The 14,745-nt window shown below is 45.2% G+C and overlaps 1 protein-coding gene across 1 annotated transcript in view; it reads right to left on the bottom strand.

The window, feature by feature from the left end:
• The window catches only part of MYO1E (myosin IE), a 109,123-nt gene that overhangs the window by 67,676 nt on the left and 26,702 nt on the right, over positions 1-14,745 (bottom strand). The window contains exons 2-4 of the mRNA XM_028707124.2: positions 5,484-5,627; positions 1,981-2,070; positions 570-664 (exon numbers count right to left, since the gene is read on the bottom strand). Coding sequence (XP_028562957.2) covers positions 570-664; positions 1,981-2,070; positions 5,484-5,627 — 329 coding nt within the window. The remainder of the gene's footprint in view (positions 1-569; positions 665-1,980; positions 2,071-5,483; positions 5,628-14,745) is intronic.

The following is a 14,745-nucleotide window of genomic DNA, read 5'->3' as shown; positions in this document are numbered from 1 at the left end:
GGTCTTTGACAGAGATCAGCCAGCTAATAGAAAAGGGGCCCTAACAAAGATTTGACAAGGGGCCCTAACAAAGCCCTGTCACCCAGAATTGAGGCTGGATGTAAAGGAACTGGGTACGTGGAAAGGCCACATGAGAATGAATGGTGGACACTTGAGCAAGACGTATTTAACAGGATGGACACTACAACCAGGGAGGCTCAAGGGAAGGGAGAGGTGGGCCCTGGACCGTGGAACAGACCTGGAGGCTCGGGACACAAAAAGCCAGATGCTTTCTGGGGGGCAAACTCATGTTCTTTATTCATCAGCCACAGTGCTCACTCACTGTCACACACAAAGCGACTCACACTCGCCCTCTCACACATGACTAAGTTAACTGTGACTGCCTTATATCCATTTAATTCAGTGGGCCTACACTGAGTCAGATACAACACTTTGAAGCAAGTCTGGTCAAGCATGGCATAGACAGTTATTTGCAGTAGAAGCAAGACGGGCTTCTAGACTGTGTCCAGTGCCCCTTATCCAAACCAGGGCATAAATGCAAATCATGAGGTTAAAGAGCAAGTCCTTACCTGATGATGACACATTGGTTCTCTCTGTCAATTATCATGTTTCGGTACATATTGTCCGCTAGAGCATAGATATGTGGTGGATTTTCATACTGAGCCTACGGGAGGGAAATACATGTGAAGCACCAGGCAATAAATGAAACGGTTACTAAGAAAGGTCGTATCAACAACAAAAAGATAACTTCTCAGTCATTTAAACAGTACAGCATTCACCTTCCCCCCCACAAGGGCATCCAGAAACTGACAGACAGCTTCCAACTTCTAGAAACAGATAATTTGGTGCAATGAGATACTGAGGTGGATTGAGCGGACGAGACCAGTAGTGGGTCCAATGGTCAAGGTGGCTTCTGCACATGCTGTAGAGGGGGGAGTGGGGGGTAGATGGGGTTCGAGGGAAGGTAGTCCATCTAAGAGAAGGAAAACTCTGATCCAAAACCTCTGCCGCCTTGTGGGATATCTTCAGGAGAAGAAAAGGCTAAGGAGTAAACCCTACACAAATCCAGAACAGAGCCCTAAGACGGTTGGATGGGGTCTTGTATGCCTCCTTCCGGCAACTCCTGCAGCCAAACATATTGCTCTGTGTAATGGTTCAAGGGGTTGCTTGTGCGTAAGCCGGTGCCCACACCTGGCTGGGTTGCCTAAGTGAACCTTTTCTGTCCGGACAGCCACTCACCCGTGGCTGTCTCAATCGCTGGCAGAATCCGTCAGTGGGCGTTTCTGAAACTTCTTCCAGCAAAGAGGTTCTTTCACGCCCAGTCTCCTCCTACTTTCCCTGCGCGGAAGCCTTCTGCGCAAGGAAGGCGTAGGCAGCGGAGGACTCTTCCTCCCCCCGCTGGTCCCCAGCAAGGAGTCATGTGACTCCCTCTCAGATTCCCCCATCTGCCCCCCTTCTCCACTGGAGCTGAGCTGATTCCCTTCCCCAGAAGATGGGCTGCCTCTCCCAATCCCGGGACGCTCTTTGGGATCCTTCTGGAGCCCTCTCTCTCCCTCCGGCACTGATGGCAGTTCCCTGACATCCTGCTTTCCTTTGGACTACTTCAGTGAGGCCAAGAGGGAGGTCTTGTCATCTGGTCAGCCCAGGCTTGTGCCCCGGGAGGTCACTTCAGTGCTGCTAATGCAGCGGTCTGGCTTCACCCAGGATGGATGTGCACAGAAGCCAATAGTAATTTCACACTTGTACCCTGTTCATTTACTCCTGTTTTTTTAATCTTTCTTTGGGACTTTATCCTCAAAAGCTCCATTTTTGTATTTATATTATTTTGTTAACATCCATTTTCTTTTCATGTGAATTGTCTGTTTTTTGTTGTTTAGAAAAACAAATTAAAACGAAAAAAGAGAAGAGACAACTGGCCTCAGCAAACCTTTAAACAGTTTTTTGAGAATGAAATAAGCTAAGAGAGAAATCATCACTTACAGCTCCTTGATACATTTCAATTTCTTTCTCTCCAAAATATGGCATCTGCTTGAACGGGTTCACAGAGATCAGCACTGATCCAATATATGTCTGTGTTTGGAACAGTCAAGGTTCACAATGCTTTAAAAAAAAAATCAATTTATGAGGCAAACTCCCTCTTCACCCAATTAGCCCACCCTCTGCTTTTCTATACTGCAGCCCATGTGTGAATGTGCACACATATCAGCTTGCAGGCTCAAACACAGATAGTACAGTAGAGTGGTTACTGAGCAAATAAATCTTTGTTGTTTAATCATACAGGAACATTAGAGAAGTACATGTGGAAACTGCCCTAAACCAGATCAAACCCTTTATCCATCCAGTCCCCACCACCCTCGGCCCTGACCAGCTGCATCTCTCTGGGGGGAGGGGGGTCTCAGGGCTGTGGAGATTCTGTTCCATCGCCTACTGTTTCCCAACCCTTTCAGTTGGTGATGCTATTCGGGTTTTATCCTGGGGTCTTCTGTGTACAATGCTTCCCCTTCCTCCAGTTCTTTTAAATGAAATTATAGTCAATTAGCACGATTTTGCATAGGAGTAGAATAGTTCAGGCACAAAATACACACTTCCTTTGTTTTTAAGATGATGCCCATGTGATATGTCACAACAGCTGCCATTTTGGAAGAGGCATCTCCTCCTGTGCAAGCGAGAAGACAAAGTGTCTCTTTTGGGATGACACTTGCCACCTGCAGTTTCTCCAACTCTCAAAGTCGACTTCCTTAGTTGATCAATATGCTTTTCTACTGACTCATGTAAGCAATTCAGCATTGCAGCCCTATACATTAGTATCAGGATATGCATATTGTGTTTGGATGACTGGTGCTGCATGAGTGATAGCAACAGTTAACGCTTTGCTTTTCAACACACAGACACACACCCAACACAGGCAACAATCAGCACTCAGTGTTGCACACAGCAGCCCATTGTCTTGGGATAATAACGGCAAGATGATGTCATGCTGCAAATAATAAAAAAAGCAACTGAGGCAAACAAACATAACTTCCATATTGTGCGAAATTGCTACATTTGGAGGATATCCATGGAACTGTGGCACCACTCAGGACATCTCTATGGCAAATCCAGAAGTGTCTGTGTGAACATAAAATATATTGAAGCAACTTGTTGATTCAGTGTTAATAATTTATGGAATGATTCAATAAGCTTCTCCAATATGAGGAACACTGTAAAAAAAAATATATCCTATGATTGATGGAGGTGACAGCTGAGCCATTCAGGAGCCAATGCCCAGATGAAAACTAAAAGGCCTCCCTTTTCAGAATTTGGGAAGTGGAAAAAAGAAAGCAGTGAGTGCTGCTCTTAGCTATCAGGAGAATAGCACCAGATCTTGCAAAGCTTTTTAGGCCTGAGTGAGATTATGGGATGCCAAGCCTTGAGGAGAAGATGCCTGTTACAGACTAGGAGAGCAGCAGAAAAAGGATCATCCCTGTGCAAGTTAGAAGCCCAGTAAGCTTACGAGGGGAGGCCAGACTGGTGCTGGAATTCTGCAACAATCTGCACTGACAGGACAGTCATGGTGGCAGAACCCACTCAGACTAAGAGACTGGAGGATCTCTCCTCAAAACTGAAGCTTGCCTCCTGTGGGAAAAGCAGCTTGAGACAGCACACAAACTCCAGCCTGGTTGCTCAAGTCTGACTCCAGAACAAGATTATAGTCCTTAAGAACAAGGGAGAACTGTAAGTGACACATAGAACTGCGTAACAAAGCACATGTGTTGTATTTTGATATTTATTTGGCATTTATTTTGATATCCGAGCTTTACTAGCACAGTCCAGCGTGGAAAAGCAGCATATGAACTACCATATTGACCCGAATATAAGCCGCATCTGAATATAAACTGCACCATTAAAATTGATTGGGGAGGAAGAAAAAAAAGAAAAAAATACCCGAATATAAGCTGCTCCATTCCTCGCTGCTCCTGGCTGCATGGGGTGGGGTGGGGTTGGAGCTTTCCCCTTCCTCGCTCTCTCCCTTCCCAGCCTTAGGGGAGAGGACAGGGGACTATGCATGGGACAGGTGCCAGTTTGCTGCACTCCTGGCTGCATACCGTAAGGTCGCATATATAAGCCACACTTCAACTTTTCACGGTTGGAATTTGGGTATAAAGTGAGGCTTATATTCAGGCCAATATGGTAACCCTCTGCAAGGGGCCTAGCAATAGAGAAATAGCATCTTCAAGGGAAGGAGTGCAATGGCTGGGCTGAAGAAGTAAGTGGGAAGATGTCAACTCTTTCCCCACCAGCCAATATTCTATGGCAATTGATGCAAACATAGTGCTTTATCACCTTCAAAGTGAGAAGGGGGATTTCACACATTTGTGAGGTTCAACACACACCTGAGTGAGGAAAGGGTGGTGAAGGGTTAATCACTTCCCCCTGCTTTCCCACTCCATAGCAGCCCCCTCCCAGCTGCTTTGCTCTAACCCAAATCACATGTGTAACTTATATAGCTCTGCCCTCAAACGCACAAGGGGAATGCAAGGACTCAACTATTGGGGAGGGGGAGAGAGAGAGAGGATAGTCTCTCCTCTTCCGAAACTCTACGTTCTGCTGAGTAACTCAAAACTGGATTTTATGTCTGCAGAGATTATGCCTGAGAGTGTGAAAGCAGGGAGCAGAATAGCAAGCCATTGTGTCTCACGTCAATGGAATCCTTTCATAAGTCCCTGATATTTCAAGCACGAAAGCAGGTTTGGCAGCAGGCATGGGCTGGGGTGGGATGATGCTCTTATGAGCATTAGCTTTCTCCTCCACAACATCCCCGCTGCTTCCATCTTCGTTTCAAGGCCCTTCAGAGCCCACAGACCCGTCCTCTTCAAACACACGGCTAACATTTACACGCCAAACAAGGGCTAGCGTGTGCCCCACACCCAAACTGGTACAGCAGTAGGCACAGAACTACGTTTTTCTCCCCAACCCCAGCAAGACATGACAGAACAAAATCTAACTGCTGCAGCTTCCCTTGGCAGACTGGCAACCATGGGAGAAAAGACTGGTCCTGGTCATTTGACATCTTTATTCTACTTTACTTGGCATGGGGGAAACTGTTGCTAAAAACAGTCTCCGTTCTGCTGTGTAGGGTCACTACCAATCAGCCCCAGGTGTGCTAGCTTTCCATCTGCAGAGAAGAGACAATTCAAGGGGATTGAACTTGGGACCACACACCACACTGGACATCCTCCCTGAGGGTTTTTGTCTGGTTGGAATGTGTCCCTGAACTGTGACAGAGCCTCTTAATTGTCTGGGTGGAGGTAAAGGGGGCGTGCCCATAGAAACCTAACTTTTGCCCGGCTAGAATATAGCATCCTGGGTAAGAATCACATCCATTGTTCTACTTCCATCTTTGGTCACATCCAAGCATGCACAAATGACCGCAGAATTATGCCTATGAGGAAATGCCACCTTCGAGCTGATAAATGTCCCCCAGGCCCTGCTGTAAAGGATACAAATATGTAATCATCCATGTATCTCTTCTTGAGGTTCTCCACAATGGAATCTTCTGAGATCTTGGAGAGAAGGACCATGTCATCCACCCCGCTGTGCTTGACATTGTGGCTCTGCCAGTGATACCGATAATGCCCCTTGCTCCCCTGCAGGAAGAAAATTATTATTTGATTTTATCATTATTTATTAAATTTGTATAAAGCCCTTTCTCTGTAGATCTTAGGGCAGTTCCCAGCATAAAACAGGAGGTGCTGGTTTAGTCAAGAAGAGTTTTGGGAACTTTATTTTTTACAATCATGCGGTACATAAATTTTATGAAATGAATACTAAAAAAGAGCCTGCTACATGAGACAAATGATACGCCTAGCCCAGCGTTCTGCTCCCAGTCAGGAGTGTAGATTAGGAAATGTGTACCAAAGGTGTGAGCTCTGCTCCTGACATGCTTGCCACTATTCAATCACAAGTTCTGGAAATGCAAAGACGGCTTTTCTACTCAACAATGGTATCACAGGATTTGTCAAACAGCTCTCCCCTTATAAATGCAGCAATGTAGGTTGGCTGGAAGAGATATCTAAAGGTTTGTCCTTGCATATTCTTGCATGTGTTAACTCATCGTGGTGATATTCAAGCTCTGATTCCCAGGGACCTTTTTTTGAGAGGGGGGGCGGGCTTTCCCACTTGCCTTTGATCATTGTACCCAGTCCTGAAAGTCAGGTTTTAATAAATATGGCTCTGAATAATGTGCACAACAGTAAAACGCGCAGACTATGTTTTCTGGATTTAATGTTTGATTTATTATGTATATGTCTCCCATAAAGGTTTTGCCATAAACACATAAAAAAAGTTGTTCCAACATTTGTGACCAAAAGGTAAGAGGGGAAAAGTTACACATGCAGAGTCTTTGCACTGAGGAGGAGGAGGAAGGCTCATACAAGCCCATCAAACAGTCACTGAAATCCAAATACTGTACCACACAAGTCTGAGGAATGAAGGTTACCCAGAAGGGGCTGTGGGAGGAGGGCACGTGAGCTGCATTGTGGCTTCCAGGATTTTCTGGCTGATGTTTATGCTCTCCAAGCCCTGCTCACATATAGGCAGGGCTTGAGGCAGCAGCATTTTGCCACTGGTCCCAAGGTTGTAATAAATCAAGGAATTAAAACATGCAGTAAAATGATAGAAACCACTAAAAGCATCAGCCAGCAGAAAGGTTTCAACTTGCCTCCTGCATGATAAATGGGCTGCTGTCTTCTCTACATACTAGGGAAGGACATTTCTCAAATGGGACGTGCCCTCCTTCAACTCCCTCTCCCCAGTCACTACTGCCCTAAACCCCCCACCCCAGCCAAGGGCATCTGGTGCAGGTTTGCATGGGAGGTTGTTTAAAGTCCCCCCCAAAAAAGCCTGGACAGGGAGCCTGCAGCCCTCCATATGTTGTCAGACCCTAACCTGCATCAGCCCCAGCCAGCATGGCCCATGGTTAAGGCGGGGGGGGGGGGGCTTGGAGTGCAGCAACACCTGGAGGGCCCCCACAGCTTCCTCACCTTTGCTTCAGGAGATGTCCCTAGCTGTGGGCATAGCAGCTGTCTTGCATGCAAAAGGCCACAGGTTCAGTCCCCAGCAGAACCTCTAAGTAGGGCTGGGAATGTCCTCCACCTGAACCCTTCAGAGCTGCTGCAAGTCAGCGTTGACAGCACTGAGCTACGTAGACAAATGATCTGTATGGTGTTTAAATGTTAAAACAAGTACAGTGGTACCTTGGGTTACATACGCTTCAGGTTACAGACTCCGCTAACCCAGAAATAGTGCTTCAGGTTAAGAACTTTGCTTCAGGATGAGAACAGAAATCGTGCTCTGGCGGCAGCAGCAGCAGAAGGCCCCATTAGCTAAAGTGGTGCTTCAGGTTAAGAACAGTTTCAGGTTAAGAACAGACCTCCTGAATGAATTAAGTTCTTAACCCGAGGTACCACTGTACCTTGAATTGAACCCATAAACGCATGAGAAGCCAATGGTGATCTCCTTAGAAGAGTGTTATTACCTGTAGAGAAACACAGGTGCAACTGCTGTTTTCAGGAAGCACAAAACTCAGAGCCAGTTTATAAAGCACACCATTGCCAGGCCCTTTGATCCTTAAAGAAAGAACCAACACACTCCCCGCTCCCCACAATACAAACCAGGAACCAAAACACTGCCTGGAATAGAAACAGGAAAGTTATAAGAGTAGGCAAAAGCTGATCAGAACCACCACCACCCCATGATAAAAGGCAATTAACATGAAGAAGAATTAACTCCATGGAAGATTGTTTCCCAATAAACATTGAGAGACAGAAGTCAAATGAGAAGAGATGGCTTGGAAAGGATGTGTCCCAGACAAATTCAAGCCTGGGAAATCTGTCTTTTGCATGGGCAAGACTAAACAAGAGATTTATTATTATTTTTTAAAGAAAACGGGAAAACTTTACAGCCGTAAGTCCCTAAAAAACCTCATGCCAGCCTTTGTCAACCTGATGCCCTTCAGATGGAGTCCAGAACATCTGGAGGGCACTGGAATATTAAAGGCATCTCCACGCTGTTATTTACTGTACAAACACATAAACAGGGTGCCTAGTGTTAGAAATCACCTTTGGGTAGTACAAGAACTTAGCAAAGGAGCTTGCACTATCCTACCAGTAATAGTCTTTCCCATGTGTGCATTTGAATTCCAAACTCAACCTGCAGCCTAAGCAGGAGATGGAGAGAGCTAGAAACTTCATGGTCTAATGGGAGTTTCCTCAGAATAGAGTGGGTGAAAAGGAGGGGTGAAAAACTATGGTGGAAAAGGCATGTCTCAATATAAGAACCTAAGTTGAGCCAATGGCCCATCTAGTCCAGCATCTTGTTCTCACAGTGGCCAATCATATGCTGTGGAAAACTGCCAAGGTCAACTGATGGCATCCTCCACCATTGGCAAATATGTCCCATCTGGTACCACAAAGGGACAGACTAATTTGGGCATTTCATCTCCTTCTAACTTCACTATTTCCATTTATTTTTTCACTCTCTGCACCCAACCAAGAATAATCCTTCACACATCTGACTCGAGTCCACAAAGGGTAAGTCATTAAGATGCCACAAAACTGTTGCAAATTGTTTTACTGAATTTCAAAATATTAACAAATACAAAACAGAAAAAATACGTTTCTCAGGCATACAAAAACTAAAATAAATAAAGGTCATTAGGAACTAAGAGCTTATATATAAGGATAACATTCATCTATCACAGTAAACAATGGCTTATCTAGCCTCTCTTTGGTCTTGCACACCCCTTCCCTGTCTGCTTCTGCTTTGGCATATCCAGGTGGAGCTTGGAAACTTTTGCTTCCATTTTTTATTACCCATAGTTTGTTGTGTCATTTGAGTCCCAAAAATTGTGGTCTACATCTACATCTTTTTAAAAAGTAACCTTCAAACCACAGCAATGAAGTTGACTTGTTTCAAGCAAACCATAGTTAAGACAGACCATAGTTTAGTGTTTGAATTAGTGCTAAACTGTGGCTAATCAAAAACGGACATGAAAGCTTTGAATCGCCTCTTTGTGGCACACATAATGGCAAGAATGTTCCCTTCATTATAAAGCATGATTTCTCATGATATCCAAACTCAGCTAGTATTTCAATAGCTTTTGACTCTTTCAGTGGGAGGGCTCAGTGAAAGCTCAGTGACATAACATGGTGCTAAGAACAGAATTAAGACATAAGATTAGCACAGGAGTAGCCAATGAAACACTTCCCATCAGCCCCAGGCCAACATGGCCAATGATCAAGGATTATGGGAGTTGTAGTCCAGCAATCACTGAAGGGCACCACATTAGCTAACTTGGAGCAGGAGGACTGAAGGGAGGAGAAGTTCAAACCTTAGAAGCTAAACTGGTAACCTTAACAATGTACAGCTTTAACCACTGCTTAAGATGTGGCCATGGACAGAGGGGGCAATACCAAGATAATGGCTTACCAAATGCCTGGAGGGCAGGATCTAAAGCAACAAACTAAAAAGTCAGGCACCCTCAAGGATGCAGCAGGATTTCCATCCTTGAAGGACTTCAAGAAACACCTATTAGAAGTGCTAATGTTAGGATGATGTCAACACAGACATTTAGAACTGCCTTCCCCAACCTATTGCCCTCCAGATTTTTTAGGCAACAACTCCCACCATCCCTGACCACATGTTGGCTGGGGCGATGGGAATTTGAGTCCAGCAACATCTAGAGGTTGCCATGTTGGAGAAGGCTGATATAAAGTATTATGTCCCCACAATACTGTGTATTTGGGAGTGGGAAGGAAAATCAGAAGGGCAGGGAGTTGCTTATAGCTGACAACTGCATTCATAGCTAAGCTGAAATCCAACATGAAATCCAGCCTCTCATCTACAGTTCAGCCTACGTCAGTTTTCACAGTCATGGAGAGCTGGTAGCAAAGAGGGCAGCAGGCAGCAGCTGTATGTGTACATTTCCCCTGAGTTCTTTTGCTGCTTTACAGTTTAAAAATTTCCCTCTCTCATGCTATGACTCAAAACCAGAAGGATATAATTACTGCCGCAATGAGATACAAACAGTTCAGCTAGGTCTTTGCCTCACAGGAAGCCATCTGTGACCCACAAATATTATTTTGGTCAGAGGGTAAAGTGGGTCAGATCATAAGCCTCCAAGCAACTAGAACAGAGAGAGAGAGAGAGAGAGAGAGAGAGAGAGAGAGAGAGAGAGAGAGAGATTGAGCTGACAATCGCAGTGCACACCCTTGATTCCTGCTTCCTCCACCCAACCCATTTGACATGCTTCTCTGAACTTTGGCTCCAGAGAATATTTGATCCCCTCTGTTTCTTTTGCAGTATTGTTTCTTCTCAAGCCTATATTTCCATAAACGGAAGCCAATTTGCATCCACCAAAGTTCATTCTGGCTTTCAGTTGCTGGTAGAAACGTATTTAAAACTACAAGATAATGCTGGAATAAAGACACATTCTTCCTGGATCTGCAGCTGTCTGAGGAAAGTACAGCTTAAACTGGGGCAGCAGAGCAGAGAGCCCAGAGCAAATTTCAGCAGTGCATAAGACATGCGAGAGTCCAGCTTCAATTCCTAGTTACAGGACCCAGATATTTTAGCGGCAAATGTTTGCACTGGCTACATGTCTCAGTGTTGAACCCCCTAGTATCTTCCACGTGTTTTGGACTACTTCTCTGTGGTTGTTGTAGTTCAAAACATCTGGAGGGCACCAGAGTGGATGAGGCTGGCCTATGTGATACTGAGTCCAATTTTAGTGTTCACCAAGAAAGCCCTGAACAATTCAACTGGACCCAGTTATTCAAAGAAGACCTTTCCTTGTATTGGACATGATAGAGGTGTATAAAATTGTGCATGGTGTGGGAAAGTGGGTAGAGTAAAAGCTTTGCTCCTCTCACAATATTAGAACTCAGGGGCATTATAAGGCTCAGGCAGAATTATTCACACTATGCTTAGTTAAGCTATGGATGGCTTGAAAAGAGGACTGGATAAATTCATGGAGGATAAGTCTTATCAGTGGCTATGCTCTGCCTCCCTGGTCAGAGGCATCTGGTTGGCCACTGTGAGAACAGGATGTTGGACTAGATGTGCCTTTGGCCTGATCCATCAGCCTTTTCTTACATTCTTATGTGATTCGGGGTAGAACCTTCTCAGTGATTGCACACTGCATGTAAAATACCATCTCCCCATCCCAAGGAGTGGCTTCTGCTCTGCAAAACTCAAAAGCTTGTTCACGATGGTGACATTTTAGTTGGTTCTAATAAAGGTGTGGTGACACAATGTGGCTTTAGGGTTTTTTTATTATGGGCCAACATGGCTACCTCCATATTTTTTTTTCTATTTGCATGAAGCTTCATTTGAGATAGATAACGCTCTGTGAATTGCTGCAGAAGAGGAATATCCAATAAAAATAAGTTGTGTAGATGGAAAGTTGATTGGCAGATGAATCTCTTCTACACCTTTGGTTGTTCGAACAAAATCTTCTCATACTACCACCAAAACCAAACTAAAAGCAGCCATCCTGTACTGGTGTAACCAAACAAACCCCTGTGTTGCAAAGAGAACGTCAGCAATGTCTAGGCAACAAAATGGTCATTGGGTTACCTAGACATTGCTGACATCCTGTACTGGTGGCCTCAGATGGCTGGTGCCCATTTTCCTCCCCAACATTTTATGTTACAAAAGGGAGTTTGGATCCTGCTAAGGCAAGCCATAGCAGTCTTTTTAAGTCAGGAAAACAAATATTTTGTCTAAACACAACTTTAGAACAAAAAGAAAGTGATCTGAAGATGTTGTGGTATTCAGTAGTTGATCTTATCCTCTTTGAAGTTGATGGAGTGACTTCCTTTTGTTGGGCAGAAGTTCCATTCAAGTCTCCTTGTCTGAGCTGGTCTCCTGAGGACAAAAAGAAGCCCTTCAGGATGAATAGCATCCTCATCTTCGTCAGGCACAAGGAGCTTGCTCACCTTCAAAGAAAATGAAGTCACCCTGTTTCTGGGGCTCATCTCCTCACAGTCACCAGCAGCTCTTTAAATAGAATTTGACACCAGAGAGGGAGGCCTCATCTGCACTATATGTTTAAAGCAGTATCATACCACTTTAAGCAGTCATGGCTTCCCCCTGGGCACTGCAGTTTGTTAAAGGTGATCTTTCATGGAACAAAACCATTGAAGAAGAGAATAGTGGTTACCCAGACTTCATTGCTGGTTGTGAAGGGCCTCCATAACAGTTCAAGCTTCAGGGCCCCCCAAATGTAGGTCTACCGCTGGATGGAGGTCAAGTCTCAGAGTGATGTTTGCCTGCAGAAAGCTATAGCCAGGACAGGATATCTACACAGAGGCTGACTAAACCAGAGACATCCATTCGCAGGTCACCATTCTAGACAGGTGAGGTTTTCAAAAGCAATTGCCAAAAGTTGCATTTCCACACTCATTAGGTGCATTCGTCATATACGCAGCTGCTAACCAGCCATCCTATTCCGAGGCAAAGGAAAAACCACACATAGGACTAGAACAAGGATAAACAGCACAGGGTCCCAGAAAAGTCTGCTGGGTGGGATATCAAGCAAATCCCTTGTGAGATTTTGTATTCCAAAGAAATTCCCTAAAGAGGCCAAAATAAACAGACACTCTTCATATTGTGTCAGCTGGAAAAATAATCAGCACTTAAGATCACTCTTACAAAAGTGATTCATTGCGGGGAGGGGAGAGTTAATTTGCAGTAGGAAACATTCCATAAATATTTTGCCTATGCTTTGGAATATAGGCAACTGTTTCCCGAAAGCTATTCTCTACCAGATGTGGAGGGGTGGTGCACTGCCCATTGCTGAGTGACTCCTCACAGCAAGAGCCTTTTGAAAATATTTCCTCAAGCAACACATAATTACCTGGGCGCTGTATGTGTTGAGAGGCGGTAGTGGCAGTGATTGCTGGATAGCAGTGGGACTTGACTGTCCTACCTTGTAATATAGTTGTGCAAGGAAGAGCATAAGCAGGCTCTCCTAGCCCACCCCTGTCTTTTGGTTACATGAACAGAGCACAAGGCACACTGGGAAGGTCTCCTGCGCAAGCCTCACTGAAATGAACACAAGATCTGCAAGAGCACAGCCATGTTCCAACAGAGTTGCCATAACTTGCCTCCACACAACTATCATGTCAAGTAGGTTGGGAAGAAAATGTTTGCTCACAATCACCAGGGATCTCCAGAGAAAGGCAGGGTTTGGACATGGATCCAATGCATTTTAAAACCATATGCACACGGTCCAGGGAATTGGTCCCATGTGGTGGGAGGCAACAAACTGGGAGAGCTCAGTTGGAAGAGCAAAGGGCTCTTAATTTCAGGGTCATCGGTTCAAGCCCTGCGTTGGGCAAAAAGATTCCTGCATTGCAGGGAGTTGGACTAGATGACCCTTGTGGTCTCTTCCAATTCTACAGTTCGATGGCAAGGCTCTTCCTCCATGGGGAAGGGCTGCAGTTCCATAGCAGAACACCTGCTTTGTATGCAGAAGGTTCCAGGTACAGTCTTCAGCATCTCTAGGGAGAGCTGTATGAAAATCTTGCTGTCAGTCAATGGAGACAATACCAAGCTATGGGTTGACTTGTGCCTTTGTTTCTACATCATAAAAGAAACTCGTAAGAATTTCAGCTTTTAGGGAGTATACTCCACTCCACCTGCTCTTCTTGAAAAAAGGAAAAGAAAAAAGGCAGACCCACAAAAGCAGTGCTTAAAAAAGCCCCTCTTGTTTTCACTGCTTCTGCCAACTTGAAGACTTTTATTTCTGAACACAAGAGAAGAGAAAGAGTTCAGCACATAAACTGCGAAAACAAACTCAAGCATCTTGTCAGGGCCTCAGACAGGCTCTCTCTCTCTCTCTCTCTCTCTCTCTATCTCTATCTCTCTCTCACACACACACACACACACACACAACACACACACACACACACCCATGTGCTAGAACCTCAAGTTCCTTCCCTGTCTGAATGACAGCAGCAGCTTTTCCTTTGGGGGTCTTGCCCTTGGCCTGGAGCAAGACCAAGAAGTACTCCGGGTGGTAACTTAGGAAGAAAGGGTGGCATTGTACTAATTATGGCTCTGTCCACTGAGTCACTGCTGAGCCAGTGGCTCCACTTGAGAGTTCAGGTGGCATTAAGTGCTGGCAGTGTCACTTTTTCAGAGGTGACACAACAGGGAAGAGCCCAGATGTGGTAAAATTCAGAGTCGTGTGCAAAATTCTGCAGGATCCCTTAAACCCATAGTGCTGACTGAAAAACCAGCTATGCAATTATCTTCTTCCAAGCTAACGTGCCCAACCAAACATTGCCTTCTCTCTCTCTCTTTTCCCTTTCAGCACCAAACCTGGATTATTTGTTTTTAGAGCATGTGCCTTCATTCAATGCCCTCCTCTATGTCGCATAGCACTACACTGAATGGCAGGAAGGAGCTGCACAAACAAGAAGGCACCATGATAACCCCACCCCCACCCCATGCAGACTTCCATGTTTTGGACTACAATTCCCATCAGCCATAGGCCTCGTGGCTGTATGATGGTGAGACTGACGGCAGTTGCAGACCAAAGCATCTGCAGGGCATCATGTCGGCGAAGGCTGCCCTGTGGTGCATGGTCCTACCAATCCATTCCTAGTCTTATCATATAGGAGTCCTCTTCATTTGCTCCCTGGCATTTCCATGGCCTGAAGCAATACTGGGCCAGATGCAAGTATTGGTGTGGCTCTG

This window comes from Podarcis muralis, chromosome 14 (assembly GCF_964188315.1).
Source record: "Podarcis muralis chromosome 14, rPodMur119.hap1.1, whole genome shotgun sequence".
NCBI classification, from domain to species: Eukaryota; Metazoa; Chordata; class Lepidosauria; order Squamata; family Lacertidae; genus Podarcis; species Podarcis muralis.
The sequence above is the reverse complement of the archived record's forward strand: the minus strand, read 5'-3'. Positions and strand labels throughout refer to the sequence as shown.